The sequence below is a fragment of the Mobula birostris genome, chromosome 4, assembly GCF_030028105.1.
Source record: "Mobula birostris isolate sMobBir1 chromosome 4, sMobBir1.hap1, whole genome shotgun sequence".
Classification (NCBI taxonomy): domain Eukaryota; kingdom Metazoa; phylum Chordata; class Chondrichthyes; order Myliobatiformes; family Myliobatidae; genus Mobula; species Mobula birostris.
Genome location: NC_092373.1, coordinates 139,063,531 through 139,083,076, shown reverse-complemented (window position 1 = coordinate 139,083,076; position 19,546 = coordinate 139,063,531). Strand labels below are relative to the sequence as shown.

Sequence of the window (19,546 nt, the reverse complement as noted above, 5' to 3'; positions counted from 1 at the left end):
GCCTGTTGAGTCTGCCCCATCCACCAACCACCAATTAATTCCATGCTAATGCTATGTTAATCTCTTTTTTTATTCTCTCTACCTTCTCATCGATTCCCCCTTTGCCCCATGATTCAACAATTCACCAGAACATTATGGGCAATATAAACTTACCAAATAGGGTGTGGGAAGAAGCCAAATTCCTGGAGGAAACCCATGAGATCACGGGAATTTATGGTCAGGATTAAACCTAGGTCTCTGAGGTGGTGAGAGAAGGAGTCTGCTATCAATGCTACTGGGCTTCTGAACTTAGAGAACAGCACACATCACAATCTGTTTGGGCTGGATTCATAAATCTGCTGGATGAGGTAAGGATGATAGATTCCAACCCCTTTTTTATTATAATCCAATAGTTTAATGGCCTTTATTACTGAGACCATTCTTTTGTTTAAAAAAGCAGGATATTTTAATGAACTGAATTTAAATTCCACAGAATTACTGAGGTAGGCTTAGAGCTGGCATTGCCAGATTTTTTTACTTGATTACAAATCCCCTAATTTATCCACAATGCTACTCATGCAAATTATCTTGTAGGAAAATACTTCCAGCATAAATGGACTTGCTGCAGCATGTCTGACATGATTAAAAGTGAATTTAGTTGAGAAGAATATAATCCTATTTAATAAATATGGGTTGGGCAGAAGATGCTTACTTCATTTTGCATGCACAATTTGTTTCACAGACTATATTTTGCCCCTCAGTTCACCAAAATATCTTAGTTTGTCAAGAGTTAGAAGCAAAAACTGCTGAAAGAACTACTTTGTAGCTGGGTCAGGCAGCATCTGTGTAGGAAAGTGATAATCAATCTTTCAGGACACTGCTTCAGGAATCTCAGAAGTTTTATTTTATTTAGAGATACAGCACAGTAATAAGTCCTTCCAGCCCAATGAGCCTGCCCAGACCAATTACATCAAAGAAACCAATTAACCCACAAACCCTTATGTCTTTGCAATGTGGGGGAAACTGGAGCTGCTGGTGAAACCCGCACAATCATGGGGAGAACATATAAACTCAAACTCTCCTCAGGCTCCAGCCGGGTGCAGGTGTCAATTTTAACCAATGCTTCAATGCCAAACTCCGCCATCTTCACAAGCCATTGGTGCTGCATGGTAGTTCTATGCTTTAGTCAATCCTGTGGTCATTGCATATGCAATGTTCACCTACTGTCAATGTCTCCAAGTAACCTAATTGGATATACCTCCTATGCTCCTTGATGCAGATTTCCACCATCCCAGGTCATCTTTAACCTGCGTAAGTTGGGAGTTGAGCTTCCTTACAAGTTTGTGGATGGTATTTATCTGGTATTTCTTCAGGACCCTGCTGTTCCTTCCAGAAACTGTAGAAATATAGGGAAGACAGGTGGTAGTGATGGGTTCCTCCTTGTTGTTAGGTTTCCTGGTTTTTTCGTCGGCCTTTTTACAGCCTGATTGATTTCCTTTTCCTTGTAGCCATTCTGTAGGAAAGTCGTGCGTTATCGTCTTACTTCCTCATGGAGACTCTCCAGGTCCGAAATAGTCTTTGCATGGTTAATCAAAATAGAAAGAACTGCTCGGTGTTGGAAGGCATGATGGTGACTGCTTATTGTTGAGTGGGTCTGCCGTACCCGGGACTACAGACCGGTTTCCGTCACATTAGAATGTTCAGGAACAGGTCAAAAATGACCTGGGATTCAGTACAGCTGGCATTTACAGGATCCCCTGTGAATGCAGAGCAGTGTATATCAGCCAAACGTAATGCATGGCTGAAACCCACATCAAGGAGTACAAGAGGTGTATCCGTTTGGGTTACCCAGAGAAATCGGCAGTAGCAGAACACTGCATTCGCAATGGCCGTAGGTTTGACTTCGATGGCACAAAACTACTGTGCCGTGCCAATGGCTGTTGGGACCACCTTTTAAAGGAACCCAATGAAATAAAACTAGAGGAAAATGATTTCAACAAAGACAAAGATCTCGCTCTAAGTAAGAACTGGAATTTGATTGTAAGCAAGGTGGGAGAGCAGAAGCCTGTTTAGATGAGGACTAACCAACTAGGAGGGATGGGTGATGGGAGTTAGAGTTGAGTGTGTGTGTGTGTGTGTGTGTGTATATGTATATGTTTGTGTGTGTTTGACACACACACACACACACACACACACACACTCACACACACTCACCCACCCAACCACCCCCCACTGGTCTAGACATGCCTAGGCATCATCCCTGATGAAAATCGTGGAGTTGGTCATCCAAGTGTTGGTTGAAATTGACACTTGGACCTGGCTGGAGGCCTGAGAAGAGTTTATGCATCATATACACTGGGAGTGCACTAGATCCTTTTTTAGCATATAAACAGCATTAGAGACAGTGATGGAACTGAACTCGGGTCACGGTGCTGTGATAGCATTATGCTATCCGCTGAGCTATATTTTAAAAAGTAAACTCTGTTTAGTCCAACTTCTTAGTCAGTCCCACACAAAATTTTCAATGATCATGTATGTTTTTTTTATCCTTTCTGATGTATTCCTAATATAAGTTTTAGTTTGAGATTTTTTTTTACTCAAAATCCAAAAAAGCAGAGGGGTGATGAAAGAGAAAATGTGGAATATTTTGGACAACAATTGTAATTATATGATTATATTTCCGTTTTAGAGGATGTAGGAATCCTTGGTGGGATGTTCTCTTGCCCTGGGGTATTGTGTGACTGGAAACATTCCTTTGATAACCAGAGGCCTGAAAGGGAAACAAGGAAATGCATTTGAATAAGGATTGCTTATGAAGAAGTAGAGAAAATTAATAAATCAATGAAGCTGGCACACAAGCTGTGGTTAAATATAGAAAGTGACATCTTCAATAAAAAATTTAAACTATGATGTAGGAGGCAAAGTTGCAGGGTCATGGAACTGTAGATTGTGACTGTGGTATGCTGTAGTTTGTGCGCTGCACAAAACCATGGGAACTTGACTGAAATGAATAGATCTTTATCAAAATAAAGCACTTATTTGCCTTCAGGCACACTGTAAGAGATAAGTGGTTAAGCAGAAATCTCCCTCTTCCTGTAAAAAAATGACTGTCAACTAATGAAAGAAATGTTTTTGAATTCATTAGAAGGATTTCATTTTCTCTGCATGCTTATGGTCTGAAGTGAGACAGAGCCATAGACAACAATATTCAGCATACAAATCATGAATACCTTAAGGTGTGACTTAAATAATTATGCAGGCAGTTCAACTATCCCTGCAATTTTTAGCATTTTTAGATAAGGTTAGAAATTGGTCAAAACACTTATTGTTTTATTATTTTAAGTTAACAACTACTCTTGCTTGAACAGTAAGCTATGATAATAAGGATAATAGTGCTGTGACACAGTGTGAATTTTACCTGAAGCTGATGGAAGTAGGTAATAAAACATAAATAAACTGGAACCTAACTTGACAAATGATACCTGTCTCACTCTTTCTAAATTAAGTTTTCTATAGTTAATGCTGACAGGACTGGAGAAAAAGAAGATGAGGAGTAGAGTTAAAAGGATGTGGAGGGGGGTGGTGTAGAGAGAAACACAAGGTGATAGGTGAAATCGGGAGGGGTGAGGTAAAGAGCTGGGAAGTTGCTTGATGAATGAAGTACAGGACTGGAGAAGGGGGAATGTAATAGGAGAGGACAGAAGGCCATGGAAGAAAGAAAAGTGGGGAGAAGCACCAGAGGGAGGCAATGGGCAGGCAAGGAGATATGGTGGAATGGTGAGGTGGGGGGGGAGGGGGGACATTACTGGAAGTTCCGAGAAATCAGTGTTCATGCCATCAGATTGCCCAGATGGAATATAAGGTGTTGCTCCTTCAACTTGAGTCTGGCCTCATGATGACAGTAGAGGCCATGAAGTGGCATATCTGAATGGAAATGGGAAGTGGAATTAAAATGAATGGCCACTACAAGATCCAGTTTTTTTCTGACAGGTGGAGCGTAGGTGCTCGGCGAAGCGGTTTCCCAGTCTATGTTGGGTCCACCTCTCTCCTCTAATCTCCTTACCTGCCCATCGCCTCTGGTGCTCCTCCCCCCCCCCTTTCTTTCTTCCATGGACTTCTGTCATCTCCTATTAGATGCCCCCTTTCTCTAGCCCTGTATCTCTTTCACCAATCAACTTCCCAGCTCTTTACTTCACCCCTCTCCCTCCTGGTTTCACCTATCACCTTGTGTTTCTCCCTCCCCTCCCCCCCACCTTTCAACTCTGCTCCTCATATTTTTTTCTCAAGTCCTGCTGAAGGGTCTTGGCCGGAAATATCGACTGTACTCTTTTCCATAGATGGTGCCTGACCTTCTGAGTTCCTCCAGCATTTTGTATGTGTTGCTTTGATAATAAATTTACTTTGCACTTTAAACTTTGATCTAACTGTGCCATTAGGCATTTGCATTCAAAATTTCTAAAGTTGTGAGATCCACAGTACTAACTTTCAGCTGCAGCTATTGTATAAAGATTAGGTAACTTAGTTGCATCTCCTGACTAGTGTTCTTCCTGCTATCTGACAGGCAGATGTTTATTTGGGTACAGGTTTTAAGTTACCAGTAGCCTAGTACCCGCGCAACTGTTCGTCTTTACCTTAAGCCCATGTCTCAAATATTAGTAGAGTTTTTTGAGATTTGGAGGAGAAACAAGATCATATTCTGGCTGTATATCTGCACATTTTCCTTTTGCAGCTAGTATCTCTGAAGAATCTGATTGGATTCTATTCTCCCTATTCCTTTTCTAACCAATTAATTTCATGGCATACTTTTGTCCTTTCTGAAGCATTGGATTCGTACTAATCTATATTGCCCATTTTGACATAATGCACAGGATTCAGAATGCAGATCAGTTACAAATATGGGTGGAGAAATAGCAGATGGAGTTTAATTTGGGCAAGTGTGAGGTGTTGCACTTTTGGAGGTCAAATGCAATCATGATGAAATCATACCAGCGACGTTACTATCTTAGAACATTAAGGACATTCAACTTGTCACCGCGCACACTAACAACCTTCTAAAGGTGTAGTGTTGCAAGTATCCTGTCTGGTTGCTTCACGGTCTGGTATTGCTTCTCAAATGTGCCAGAATACAAGAAGCTGCAAGGGGTTTTGGACTCTAACCAATACATCAGGGCACATTCCTCCCACTATCAGTAGTGTCTACAGGAGGCAAAAAGGCAATATCCATCAACAAATATCCCCACCATCGGCACTATGTCATCTTTGCACAGCTGTCATTGGACATGAGGTACAGAAGCCTGAAGTCTGACATCACTGTGTTCAAGCACAGCTATTTCCCTTCAAACCTTTGGTTCTTGAACTAACCAGCAAAACCTTAATCACCATTACAGTTTAGCAACACTATGACCACTCTGATCGTTTTGTACTAAAGTGGATATCGCTGTTTTTATTCTAATTGTGATTTCTTGTAACAATTCTGTACAATTTAGGCTTAATTTGTTTCTCATGTGACTGCTTCTTATATAATGCTGTGGCAGGTGAGTTTTATTGCACCTATGACAATAAACTCAACTAACCCAAATAACAATGTAACAGTGCAGTAAATGTCTGCAATGTACATCATGTTTACACAGCACTGCCAGCATTCCCCACCCCCCCACCCCGTGATCATGAAAGTCCTAAACTTTCTGGCCACTCTGACATTTTTCCAAATACATTTCGAGCTGGTGTTTTCATTTATTTAAGCATTAGAATGCAAACTTTTAGTTGTCAAGCATATATGATGAGAGAATCTGGCTTCTGATCTTGCACCAAGTTAGACATTGTACAGGAATTGTGAATTCCTTTCAAAGGAATTGGTTAAGGGATAATAGTATATATTGGTATTTTACATTCTAATTGTTTGTATTTGGTATTTTTTTTGTTTCTGACAATTGAATTTTCTTTCTTTTTCAATATTTTTATTAATTTCTTACATAAAAGAATACAGAGTACAGTAGGATATATAATATATATCAATTACAATATATTTAAATCACAGATAAAGTGTATTACCCCATATCCATATAAATTAAATTTCAACATAATATTGAAAAGAGATAGTTTTATTATACAAAAAAATCTAAACCCACTACCAGAAAAAAAAAGCAGCTGTTAGGTTAAAAAAAAGGAAAAAATCCTTATCATATAGTAAAACATATTATTAGCCAACATCTGTGCTTAATAACAAATCAAAGATTTTGAAGATAATTCAAAAAAGGTCCCCACAATATTAAAAAATCTTGTCTAGGTTCAGAAATGGAACAGCGAATCTTCTCTAAATTTAAGCAAGATGTAACATCATGTAACCAATGAGTATGAGTGGCGGAGTGGCATCCTTCCACTTAAGCAACAATGCCCTCCTGGCTACAAGAGAAATAAAGGCCAAAATATGCAAATCATGTGTCTCCAAAATAATATCATTTCCTCCAACAATACCAAATAAGTCAGTCAAAGGATTAGGTTTAAGATTTACTTTAAAAAGCACCGAAAAAGTTTGAAATACTTCCTTCCAATATTTTTTCAAGACTCGGACAAGTCCAAAACATATGGATTAGTGAAGCTTCTCCATTATTGCATCTATCACAATTGGGAGATGTATCCCAATGAAAATGAGACAGCTTGTCTTTAGACATATGTGCTCCATGAACCACTTTAAATTGTAGAAGGGAATGATGGGCACATAATGATGAGGTATTAACCAATTTAAAAATTTCATTCCAAGTGTCCTCAGAAATTGAAAACTGTAAATCTTGTTCCCAAAGATTTTAAATTTTATCTAAAGGAATATTTCTCATTCCCAACAACATACCATAAATATTAGATATAGATGCATTATGGAAGGGTTTCAAATTAAAAGTTATCAAGTAAATTTTTCTCTGGACTTTTAGGAAATGTAAGTACTTGAGAACGCAAAACATCTCCAATTTGTAAATATTGAAAAAGGTGAGTTCTCGGTAGGCAATACTTAAATGACAGTTGTTGAAGAGAGACTATCTCCAACAAGCAAATCTTCCTTTTTCAATCTTTTTATTAGTTTCATAATAATAAACATAGCATAGTATTGATACAAAGTTATTGGGAATATATTGTTGTAATCGACATAGTTAAATATAAGCCCAGTTGACACTTAAATGTTAAATCTCCCAATCATACAGAATACAGATGAACAATATAAAACAAAGAAAAATATCTCAAAAAAAATCATGAAAAAGGAAAAAAATATATAAAAATATAACCCCCCCCCCAAAAAAAACTAACCTAAACAGTATTAATCAACTAAACTAAAGAAAAAGACATGGGCTGTTATGTAACGTCATTAAAAAAAAGGAACCATTAGTGTCGACGACTCTGTTCCTCTCAACAAATATTACAAAGAAATAGAATAAATTTGGAAAAGGTCAAATTACATCATATGAAAATGTTGAATAAATGGCCTCCAAGTCTTTTCAAATTTAATAGAGGGATCATAAACAGTTCAAAATTTCCAAATTTAAACACAACATAGTTTGAGAGAACCACTGAAATGTGGTGGGAGGAGTAATCTCTTTCCAATTTAGCAAAATGGATCTTCTAGCCATTAATGTAAGAAATCTGACAAGCTGAAGAGGTTAAATGACTTGATTCTATCATTAGTAACCCAAAAATGGCAGTAATTGGGTGAGGTTGTAAATCAATATTCAAAACAGTTGAGATAATATCAAAAATATCTTTCCAACAAAGGACATGACCCAAACATGAGTTAAAGAAGCTATCTCAGAGTGACATCTGTCACATATAGGATTTATATAAGAATAATAATGAGATAATTTATCTTTAGACATATGAGCCCTATGCACTACTTTAAACTGTATCAACACATGTTTAGCACATATAGAAGATGAATTAACTAACTGAAGAATTTTTTTCCCATTTTTCAATCGGTACAATAATCTTAAGTTCTCTTTCCCAATCAGTCTTAATTTTATTAGATACATCAGAACATATTTTCATAATTGTATTATAAATAATTGCTGCAACACCTTTCTGAAAAAGATTTAAATCTAAATTTTTTTCCAAAATATCCATTGAATATAAATTTGGAAAGGTAGGAGAAACGGCATTTTAAAAATTTCTAACCTGTAAATATCTAAAAAAGTGAGATGTAGGCAGATTATATTTATTAGACATAAAACAATTATCCAAAAATAAATCACAAAATCATACTATCCCTTTAATTTTCCAATCTGGATATGCTTGATCCATAGTAGAGGATTGAAAAAAGAAATTAGGTATAATAGGACTTGCTAAAACCAACAAGCAAATCATGAAAACATATAATACCCAATCTATTCCACTCTTAAAAACTACATCAGCCATAGAAGGTTTAAAAAAACAGTTAGAAAAAATGGGACTGGAAAGTGAAAATTCAATAAACCAAAATATTTTCTAAATTGTACCCAAATCCTCAAAGTGTGTTTAACTACAAAATTATCAGTAGAGCTACTAGGACTTGATGTTTCAATCCCTATGGTAAGTTGGCACTCTCGATGTTGGCAGTGGGTTTGGAGTGATGACGAGGGAGGGTAGGTACGTCATCGGGGTCATCAGGTGGGCACCCTCCTCCTTTGACGTTTTGTTGATAAGCCCACGATGTCTCCAGAGGGCTCGACGGTGCTACCTGGTGTCCCAGATACACCCCCATCAGTTCCATACCCTCCTGTCTTCATCTTGCAGCCCAGTTGTTGTCTTTCCTTTTAATCCAAATCCAATTGCTGCTTTCTTCTGCTGCATTTGACAAGGACTTGATTGCTTGTTGGAGGGAGTGACCCCTCACCCCCATCTTCTTCAATAAACTGGTCGTAGATGTAGCAACGAATCCTCTGCATCCCACTTCTACAGGGAAAATCTTGGTCTTCCTTAAATTAATTAAAGATAAAGGAATTGAGAATCCAAGAATAGAAATGATAGAAAATTTATTAACAGAGTTAGCTTCTAAAGAAGCCTAAACCAGACAGTCCTCTCGATTAATATAACCAAAACGTAAGATTCTGTATATTGACTGCCCAGTAATAAAACCTAAAATTGGGTAAGTCTAAACCTCCATTCTTTTTAGCTTTTTAAAGATGAACTTTATTTAATCGAGAAATTTTATTTTTCCATATATAAGAAGACATAATAGAATCCAAAGAATCAAAGAAGGATTTAGGAGTAAAAACAGGTATGGCCTGAAATAAATATAAAAATTTAGGCAAAATATTCATTATAATAGAATTGATTCGGCCAATCAATGGTAAAGAGAGGGGTGACCAATTTGATAGTGCCTTCTTAACATAATTCAGAAGTGTAAAAAAAATTGTCTTTAACAAGGAATTTATGATTCCTAGTAATTGTTACGCCCAAATAAGTAAATTAATTTCTTACAATTTTAAAAACAATTTTAATACCAAGTTATTCCAGGGAAAAAGTTCATTCGTATGAAAGTTAAGTTTATATCCTGAAAACATACTAAAGCAGGAGAGTAAAGAAAGTAGAGAAGGTAAAGAAGACTCCACATTAGAAATGTAGAGCAAAAGGTTATCAGCATAAAGCAAAACTTTGTGGGTAATACCCCTCCTTAAAATACCAGTGATATCATTAGATTCCCGGAAAGCAATAGCTAAAGGTTCTAAGACCAAATCAAAAAACAAAGGACTCAAAGGACAACCTTGTCTAGTTCCACGATGAAGTTTAAGTGGTTTGAAGTACTGAGAGTTAGTAAGAACCTGAGTGGAGGGAGATAAATAAAGTAATTTAATCCATTGAATAAAATCGGGCCCAAAGTTAAATTTTACTAAGGTCTTAAATAGATAATTCCATTTAACCCGATGAAAGGCTTTCTCAGCATCTAAGGATATCACACGTTCCGAAATCTCTTTAGAAGGAAAATAAGTAGCATTCAATAAACGACAAATATTAAAGTGGGAGTATCGATTTTTGATAAATCCAGTCTGATCATCAGAGATAATAGGTGGCAAAATATTTTCAATCCTACGAGCCAAAAGTTTAGATAAAATTTTAGTATCAACATTAAGTAAGGAAATAGGTCTTTAAGAAGAGCATTCAAGTGGGTCCTTATTCTTTTTAAGAGTAAGTGAAATAGAGGCTTCATAAAAAGATTGGCAACTTACCTAATTTAAAAGAGTTGGAAAGGACTGAATATAGACGAGGTATAAGCAAAGAGGAAAAAGCCCTATAAAACACTCCAGAAAATCCATCAGGACCTGGAGCCTTCGCCGAGTGCAAAGAGTGAACAACCTCAGCAATTTCCTCATAGGAAATAGGTTGATCCAACAATTTTCAAATATCATCAGAAAGTGTAGGAATGTTTAATCGATCTAAAAATTTATTCATAGGAGTATTATCTTTAGGAGGATCAGAACTATAAAGTTTAGAGTAGAATTCTCTAAAAGCATCGTTTATTTCTAAATGATCAGATGTTTTATCACCATTAGCTTTACAAATTACTTTAATTTGATGTTTAACTATAAGGGTCTTTAATTGGTTAGCTAATAGTTTACCCGTTTTATCTCCATGAACATAAAACTGACTTCTATCTTTTAAAAGTTGCATTTCAATTGGATAAGTTAAGGGCAGATCGTATTTAATTTTAATTTCAACACGTCTTCTATATAAAACAGGATCTGGCGCCAAAGCATATTTTTGGTCTAATTGCTTCAACTGATTGGCTAATTCAATTCTCTCCTTATTAGCTGTTTTCTTAACACTTGGGGTAAAAGAAATAATTTGATTAATATAAACCTTAAAAGCATCCCATAAAATAAGCCTAGAAGTCTCTCCTAGCGTATTCTCTTCAGAAAAAAAGAATAATTTGTCTTTCCAAAAATTTTAAAAAGTCTTTATCTGATAACAAAATTGGATTAAAATGCCAGAATCTGTTTATTTGAGAGACACCCGGAAGATTTAAAGATAAAAACAAAGGAGCGTGATATGAAACAGCAATTTCTTTATATTCACAGGATCGAACTGATGGAATCAATTGGCTATCAACAAAAAAATAATCAATCCTGGAATACGTTTGATGAACATGAGAAAAAAATGAATACTCTATCTGTTGAATACAAAAAACGCCAAACATCAACAATATCACATCTCATTAGAAAAGATTGGATAAAGGAGGCAGATCTACTACAAGTCAATCGTTTAGAAGAAGAACGATCTAAAACAGGATCTAAACAACAGTCGAAGTCTCCTCCTAAAACCGAAGAATATAAACTTAAATCTTGTAAAAGTGAAAAAAAATTCAAAAAAGCCTGGATCATCTATATTTGGGGCATACAAATTAGCAAAAACCATTAATTTATTATCTAATTTCCCTGAGACTATAACAAAACGCCCATTGGTATCAGACAGTACATTATGTTGAACGAAAGAAACTGAATTGTTTATAAGAATCAAAACTCCTCTTGCCTTAGCCTGAAAGGAGGAACGGAAAGATAAACCCTTCCAACGGCTGAAAAGACATAAATCATCACACTTACGAACATGTGTTTCTTTTTAAAAAAAATTGAGACATTCATTTTCTTAATATAATTAAATATCTTATTACATTTCAGAGGATAGTTTAATCCTTTCACATTAAAACTAAGTAAATTAAAAATACGGTCCATTTTAAATGTTGCTAAATGGAGATGTTTGAACAAATATCACTGGAATATATATTAAATCCAAACAGTAAGCTTTAAGAAAAAGTAACCAAGCAACAAAGGAAGCTAAGAGAGCCAAACAGCTGATAGAAATAAAGAAACCCCTCCCCCCGCCCAAAGAGAGAAAATCGACCAAAGGACAGTCGACAGCTAAACCTACCATTCCCTCTCAAAAGAATCTACTGGCTGAGCTCCAAAAAAAATTTTTAAGGCAAAACTACGTTCCAACAAGACACAACAAAAAAAGAACAAAATTAAACGTATTTAAAAAAAAACTCATAAAAATTATAGTATAAAAGTATTAGAAAGAAATATGAAATTTCAAAACATATTAACTTAGGAAGTATTAATTCAAAGAAAACTTACTAATACTAAATCCTTAATTTTCTAAACAAACAAATAAAAGTACGAAAAATATTAGATATGAAGGCATACCAAAAGTGAAAAAAAAAAATTGTTCATAAAAGAAAGTAATGAACAGTTAGACTGCTGATTCTTAAAAAAGGATCCATCAGGCAGACGCAACATAAATTTGTGTAAAGAGTTATTGAACAGTTAAACTTCTGAAATTGATCTGGCACTCAAGAAATCCTGCACCTCTTGAGTCGAACGGAACCATCTCTGAGAACCATTTTTCAGAATGATTCTAAGACGGGTGGGGTAACGAAGAGGGGGTTTAAAGCCTTTATTATACAGCTCAGACATGACCTTTTTTAAACTTAAAGCGTTCATTCAACACCTCGGGTGAAAAATCTTCCACAATTCTGAACTTCTGGTCTTCATAATCAATCATACCTTTCCGACAAGATTCATGAATTAAAAGTTCCTTTGTTTGAAAGTCGTAAAGACAAATTATCACTGAACGGGGTCGTCCTCCTGGAGGAGGTCTTGGTACAGGCGATCTGTGAGCTCGGTCTATTTTAGGTGGAGGTTTTAAAATATTCGGAAATAAATTAGCCAAAAGGTTTGCAAAAAATTCCGAAGGCTGATTGCCTTCCAATGACTCTTTAAAACCCAGAATACGTAGATTATTTCTTCTGTTTCGATTTTCTAAGTCGATAATCTTCCATCTTAATGTTTCATTAACCTTTAACTGTTTATCACAGATCTGTTCCAGGTCGTCAATCTTCGCGTTGAACATCGTCAAAGTGTCTTCGTTCTCCTTTATCCGTTTATCGTGTTCACAAAGTTTTTTGAATAGAATCCAATATTCCATCCATCTGCTTAAATTCAGCACTGTGTTGCTGGAACTCCTCCAAAAGTTCATTTTTATGCTTCCGAAGTATCTCCATAATAGATTCCAAAGTTACAGGAGGGTCCTCTTCTTTTTTAGAAGCTTTAGCATGACTCATCATAAAGCAATATTGCGTTTAAAAGTAAGTTTTCAAAACAAGTTGGAAGTAGTAAATTAAAAAGAGTAAGAGCACCGATAATAGCGCTGCCACTCCAACAGCCAGTAGGATCTGAATTTTCAAGAATATTACTAGCCTATGACATATTTGTGAGCCAGCTAAGATCCCCATGTTAGTTGGTTGACTTTCATAGTTAGTTTCATGTTCTGATTATTGAGTACGTAGTTATTTTCATGGTCTCCAAAAAGTTGTGGCATATGGTTTCAAGGACTGCGTGAAGGTAATAATAGCTGTATGCTAGGTGAATGTTCACAGGAAAAATGTTAGACTGAATTACTTAAAAGTTTTCTGGTTTATATAGGACATTATCAAATATGCCAGTTGCTCTTGTGGCACTATATAGATCAGATACAGTGGGAATATGGGATCTATCTTGACTCTATTTACTAGCATACTGAAATGCAGTATTTCCAGGGAAGTTTTCAGAAGAAATTACTTGGCCTTGATTCTACAGACCATCTTTTATAGTAGAATGTGGCAATTCAATTCCCCTTCTGAATGAGAGTTGTAATATATATGGTTCATTTTGTTTTGTTCTGTATCAACTGATTGGATTAAACTAAATTCATGTAGAGGGCTCCACCCCATCAGATAGAAGTGTACTTAATCAAATTTTGAGGTTAAAAAATGCTAATCCATTGCATGATTTGATTATTTTTTAACCGAACAAATCAAATTTTGTGGTAAGAAAAGCAGCTTTGACCAGTTTGTATATAGACCAGCAAAGAATATTAACTTAATGCTTTATGAAGAAATTTTCAGTAATTGTGAGGTATCACTTGTATTAAATTTATCTTTTTAATTTAAATATTTAGCTTAAAATAGATTTCCATGCCTTGTTCCTTGTCTCCCTGTTCTGATTAATGTTTATAGTATTTTAAGTGATAGTTCACACTTCAGTAAATGTTAATGGCCTCATTATTGGCTGTACAGGTGTTTAATTTGATATTTGAAGTAATTTTCTTGCTGGTTAATTAAATAGATTGAACTAAAATGTTAAAGTTAGTAGATCACCTACGGTTCTGCTTACAGGAATGCAGATAACATACTCTCTATGCTATATGAATAATCCTTCTCCCTCTTATTATTTTGCGTTTCTCCTTTCACTTATAGAATGGATGCAGGGCAGCTGAAGGAAAGTGAACTTAACCAACACTGCAAGTGTACTGGTAAAAATTACAGGTTTTGGGTAGAGAGAGAGATTCATAACACAGTGGAAACTGTGGTGGCTGTCCCATTTTGGGAAGGATGCTATAGCAGTATATAACAAAAGATTTGAAAGCAAGATGTCTCAGGGATCTCTCAAAACTGTTTGCCTACTCTTCATTGTCTATCTCACTGGCATCCATTCTTCTCTGACAGCGATTACGGAGCCAGAAAGTTGTACAATGCAGGAAACTGTGCTTTCTACCCTAAAGAATCCATTGGACGATCAAGTACCAGTTATGTTGCTGCATTTTTTTCATGGAGGCTTTGAGTGCAATCTAGAGTTTTTTCAACTGTGTGAATGATGTAACTGACTGAATGTAGCAAGGGCCTCAATCCAGGGGAAGTTGGTCTGAGAAAGACACTTGTATGTGTTCATCCATTCATAAATGAAAGTGTTATTTGCATGCTGCAGCTTGGTTACTGTGGTTTGGGTTATTGGTTCTGGTGTATGGTCACAATTGATTGAATAATTTCCTATTAGTTCTGAGATTAGCTCTATTCCCAGAGGACATTTAATTGAAATGAAATTCAACATTATGGTATGAAAAATATCGGGAGCAATGTTGCAGCCTTGTTTGATGGCAGTTTTCACTGAGAATGAGTTTTTTTCGAATCTGGTAATTAATATCCTGGTTTCTTCTCTGTTCTAGAGTAATGTGGAAACACATTTCTATGGCATCTGAATGTTTATTCGGATGAAATTTTGGTTTATTCAGGAATAGATTGTGGACGAGTATTTTGACAATAGCACAGCAAAGAAGGGGTCTGGAAAACTGATGGTGAACTGATAAAATGATATAATCTGACATATGATATCTGATGTATTTTTAAGTGTTATTTATCTGGGGCATAGTTTGTACATAACAAGAAAGAAAAACATGTAAGGTTTCAGAGGAAGGACCGCTAAAAGGAATGATAATTATCTGATTACACTCAAAAACAGGTAAAAGCAGATTTTGACTAACTACTGTATGTATATCAGAAAATGGTCTGATCATTTTTGTTGTAGCTTGGAAATGCAGAATCATTTTCCGAAGGAATTGTTGTTCAAAAACTTTGAACAGAAGAGGGAGGTTGCAGATGACCAAGTAGTTGGGATGATGTATAAGGCTAAGTGTCATGCAACCAGGGCTGAATTTATCAGGTACATAAGGGGTACAGAAGGGTTAGCAGACATAAGTTTGATAAACTCCTACATTAATAATAATATCTAATTGTATTTCTTATTTTCCATGCAGGCTTCCGAAAAATTAGCTTGGATGATCTACGTAAAGCCTACATAGTGAAAGATGTACAGCAGTATATTCTACATAGGCTGGACCAGGAGGAAGCACTCAGGCAGCATCTGACAAAAGAAACAGCTGAAATGTTGAACCAACTTCATATTAAAAGCAGTGGCTGTTTCCTTTATCTCGAACGTGTCCTTGACGGAGTGGTGGAAAGTTTTATTATGCTGCGAGAAATTAGAGATATTCCAGGAACTTTGAATGGACTCTATCTCTGGCTTTGTCAGAGGCTTTTTGTGCGAAAACAATTTGCAAAAGTGCAGCCTATTCTAAACGTAATTTTGGCTGCCTGTAGGCCTTTGACGACTTCAGAATTATATCATGCAGTCTGGACAAAAAATATGACCATGACAATAGAAGAATTTCAGCGTAAATTAGATATATTATCAAAGATTCTTGTTGATGGCTTGGGAAGCACTAAAATTCTGTTTCATTACAGTTTTGCCGAATGGTTACTTGATGTGAAGCACTGCACCCAGAAGTACTTGTGTAATGCTGCAGAGGGCCACAGGATGTTAGCCATGAGTTACACATGTCGTGCAAAAGAACTCTCCCCGATGGAGGTACAAGAATTGGCTCTGCACCTGCTTAATTCTAACTTACAGCTGGAAACACATCATTTGGCATTGTGGATGATTTGGAACAGTACGCCTGTGAAAGGAGCTTTGTCGACAGTGATTCCTAAAGAACAGGAAATACTGCAGCTGTTAGTGAAGGCAGGAGCTCATGTGAACAGTGATGATGACCGCACATCATGTATTGTTCGGCAGGCGTTGGAGAGGGAGGACTCCATTCGAACTCTACTGGATAATGGGGCCTCTGTTAACCAGATTGACTCTAATGGAAGAACATTGTTGGGTAGTGCAGCCTATAGTGGCAACTTAGATGTAGTTAATCTACTGATATCAAGGGAAGCTGATCTGGAAATTGAAGATAATCATGGACAGACAGCACTTACACTTGCTGCAAGGCAGGGTCACACCAAGGTTGTTAATTGCCTCATTGGGCATGGTGCTAACATAAATCATACTGACCAAGATGGATGGACAGCACTCAGGTCAGCAGCTTGGGGAGGACACACTGAAGTGGTTTCTGCACTTCTTTATGCTGGAGCTAAAGTGGATTGTGCCGATGCAGATAGTCGGACTGCTCTTAGGGCAGCAGCATGGGGCGGACATGAAGACATTGTTCTAAATCTGCTTCAACATGGAGCCGAGGTTAACAAAGCAGATAATGAAGGAAGGACGGCACTCATTGCGGCAGCATACATGGGACATAGAGAAATAGTCGAACACCTGGTTGATCATGGTGCGGTGATAAATCATGAAGATGTAGATGGAAGGACAGCTCTGTCAGTTGCTGCACTGTGTGTCCCAGCAAGCAAAGGTCATGCATCAGTGGTTAGTTTGCTGATTGACCGAGGAGCAGAAGTTGACCACTGTGACAAGGATGGTATGACTCCACTGTTAGTAGCGGCCTATGAAGGTCATGTGGATGTTGTCGATTTGCTTCTTGAAGGAGGGGCAGATGTGGATCACACTGATAACAACGGTCGTACCCCTCTTCTAGCCGCTGCATCCATGGGCCATGCCTCTGTGGTAAACACCTTGCTGTTTTGGGGTGCAGCGGTGGATACCATCGATAGTGAAGGAAGAACAGTATTGAGTATAGCCTCAGCACAAGGAAATGTGGAAGTGGTGCGTACTCTGCTGGACAGAGGACTCGATGAGAATCATAGAGATGATGCTGGTTGGACTCCATTGCATATGTCAGCATTTGAGGGTCACCGAGTAGTATGTGAAGCACTTATTGAACAAGGTGCTAGAACTAATGAGGTGGACAATGATGGTCGAATCCCTTTAATACTGGCTGGTCAGGAAGGCCATTATGACTGTGTACAGGTTATGCTTGAAAACAAATCAAATGTAGATCAGAGAGGCTATGATGGGAGGAATGCATTACGTGTTGCATCATTAGAAGGCCATAGAGATATAGTTGAACTTCTCTTGAGCCATGGGGCTGATGTTAATTGCAAGGACGCTGACAGCCGCCCAACTCTGTACATCCTAGCACTTGAAAATCAGCTAGCAATGGCTGAGTATTTGCTAGAAAATGGAGCAAATGTAGAAAGCACAGATGCAGAGGGAAGAACTGCTCTGCATGTTTCCTGCTGGCAGGGACACTTGGAAATGGCTCAACTTTTAATAAACTATCATGCTGATGTTAATTCGGCAGATAATGAGAAGAGGTCAGCTTTACAATCTTCTGCATGGCAGGGGCACATGAAAATTGTCCAGTTGCTGATTGACCATGGAGCATCAGTAGATCATACGTGCAACCAGGGTGCCACTGCTCTTTGTATTGCAGCCCAAGAAGGACATGTGGATGTTGTCCAGATATTGTTGGAACATGGTGCTGATCCAAACCATGCTGACCAGTTTGGACGCACTGCAATGAGAGTTGCTGCAAAAGGTGGCCACACACAAATTATAAAGTTATTAGAAAAGTATGGAGCTTCTAGTTTAAATGGATGCAGCCCATCTCCGGTTCATACAATGGAACAGGCAGCCCCTCAATCTGTCACTGTGAAAATGCAATCTTTGACAATTAAGTCAAATAGCTCAGGCAGCACTGGTGGAGGAGATCAGTCTGCTGTGCGGGGTTTTTCTAATGGCCCTCAACATCCTTTCAGTTCACCTTCTGAATCTCCAGATTCAACAGTCGATCGGCAGAAATCCTCTTTGTCCAATAATTCACTAAAGAGTTCCAAAAATTCCTCTCTCCGCACAACATCATCCACAGCAACAGCCCAGACTGTACCTATGGACAGTTTCCATGGTATGTCCTTCACAGAACAGATACAGCAGCATTCTTTGCCACGCAGTCGAAGCAGGCAGTCTATTGTATCTCCGTCATCTACTACACGTTCCATAGGACAGCATGCTAGTTCCCCAACCAGTGAAAATGAATGGGGACAGATGAAGCCCAATGTGAAATCTGGTAAGAGCAGCAAAACTGGACATGTTGTGTCCAGTGAAGGTTCCAAAAGTACTTCGTCTGGGAAAAGAGCAGCACAGAATAAACAAAACAGCTCCCCTCAGCCCAAGGTTTTAGAATATGAAATGACACAACTTGACAAGCGAATGGCCATAAATAAAATGGTGCAGAATAGTGTAGTGTCACTAAAACAGACATCGCATGAATCACAGTGTAAAATCTTAATTCCACAAAGTCCACAGGAACATACAAGGACTCAGCAACAGTTCTTAATTCAACAGCATGGAGAGCAGAAGAAACGAAATGGAATCATGACAAATCCAAATTATTTGCAAGGGAATCCTGTTTTCCTGAGCAGAGTTGCTGTTCCAAGAAGTGCACAGGAAAGAGGACATAATGAATGTTTGGAAGGTTATCCATTAGCAGAGACTGAACTGAGCCTGAAGCAGGCTCTAAAATTACAGATTGAAGGGACAGATTCAAGCTTTAATTACAAGAAAGAGACACCATTATAGCAGGTACCCTTAAGTGTATTTATTTGTTTCTCTAACGCATTCAATTATTGACATTGTGATAAGTTGTAGACCCAAATTTCCTATAACAGGTTCATCATGTTTATGCATCATTTTATTTATACATAAGTCTTTCTCAGCAGGGGAACTTAGGAAACAGCATTGAATTGGGAGTAGGCTTTCTAAGACATTAGTGTCCATAATGCAGTTAGATCATGACTGATCTGTGACTCAACTCACTCTACAAATAACACACATCAAAGTTGCTGGTGAACGCAGCAGGCCAGGCAGCATCTCTAGGAAGGGGTACAGTCGACGTTTCAGGCCGAGACCCTTCGTCAGGACTGTTGTTTGTTGTTCACTCTACAAATGTAGTTTCTCTCTACTCTTGGCTGTTCTGCTAAAAATCTTGAAAACTTCAATTGGAAGCA

The 19,546-nt window shown here is 37.5% G+C and overlaps 1 protein-coding gene across 1 annotated transcript in view; it reads left to right on the top strand.

Annotated features, from left to right (window-relative positions):
- Positions 1 to 19,546, top strand: part of ankrd50 (ankyrin repeat domain 50) — a 118,846-nt gene that overhangs the window by 86,670 nt on the left and 12,630 nt on the right. Inside the window, exon 3 of the mRNA XM_072256138.1 lies at positions 15,559 to 19,121. Coding sequence (XP_072112239.1) covers positions 15,559 to 19,118 — 3,560 coding nt within the window. The 3' untranslated portion in view covers positions 19,119 to 19,121. The remainder of the gene's footprint in view (positions 1 to 15,558; positions 19,122 to 19,546) is intronic.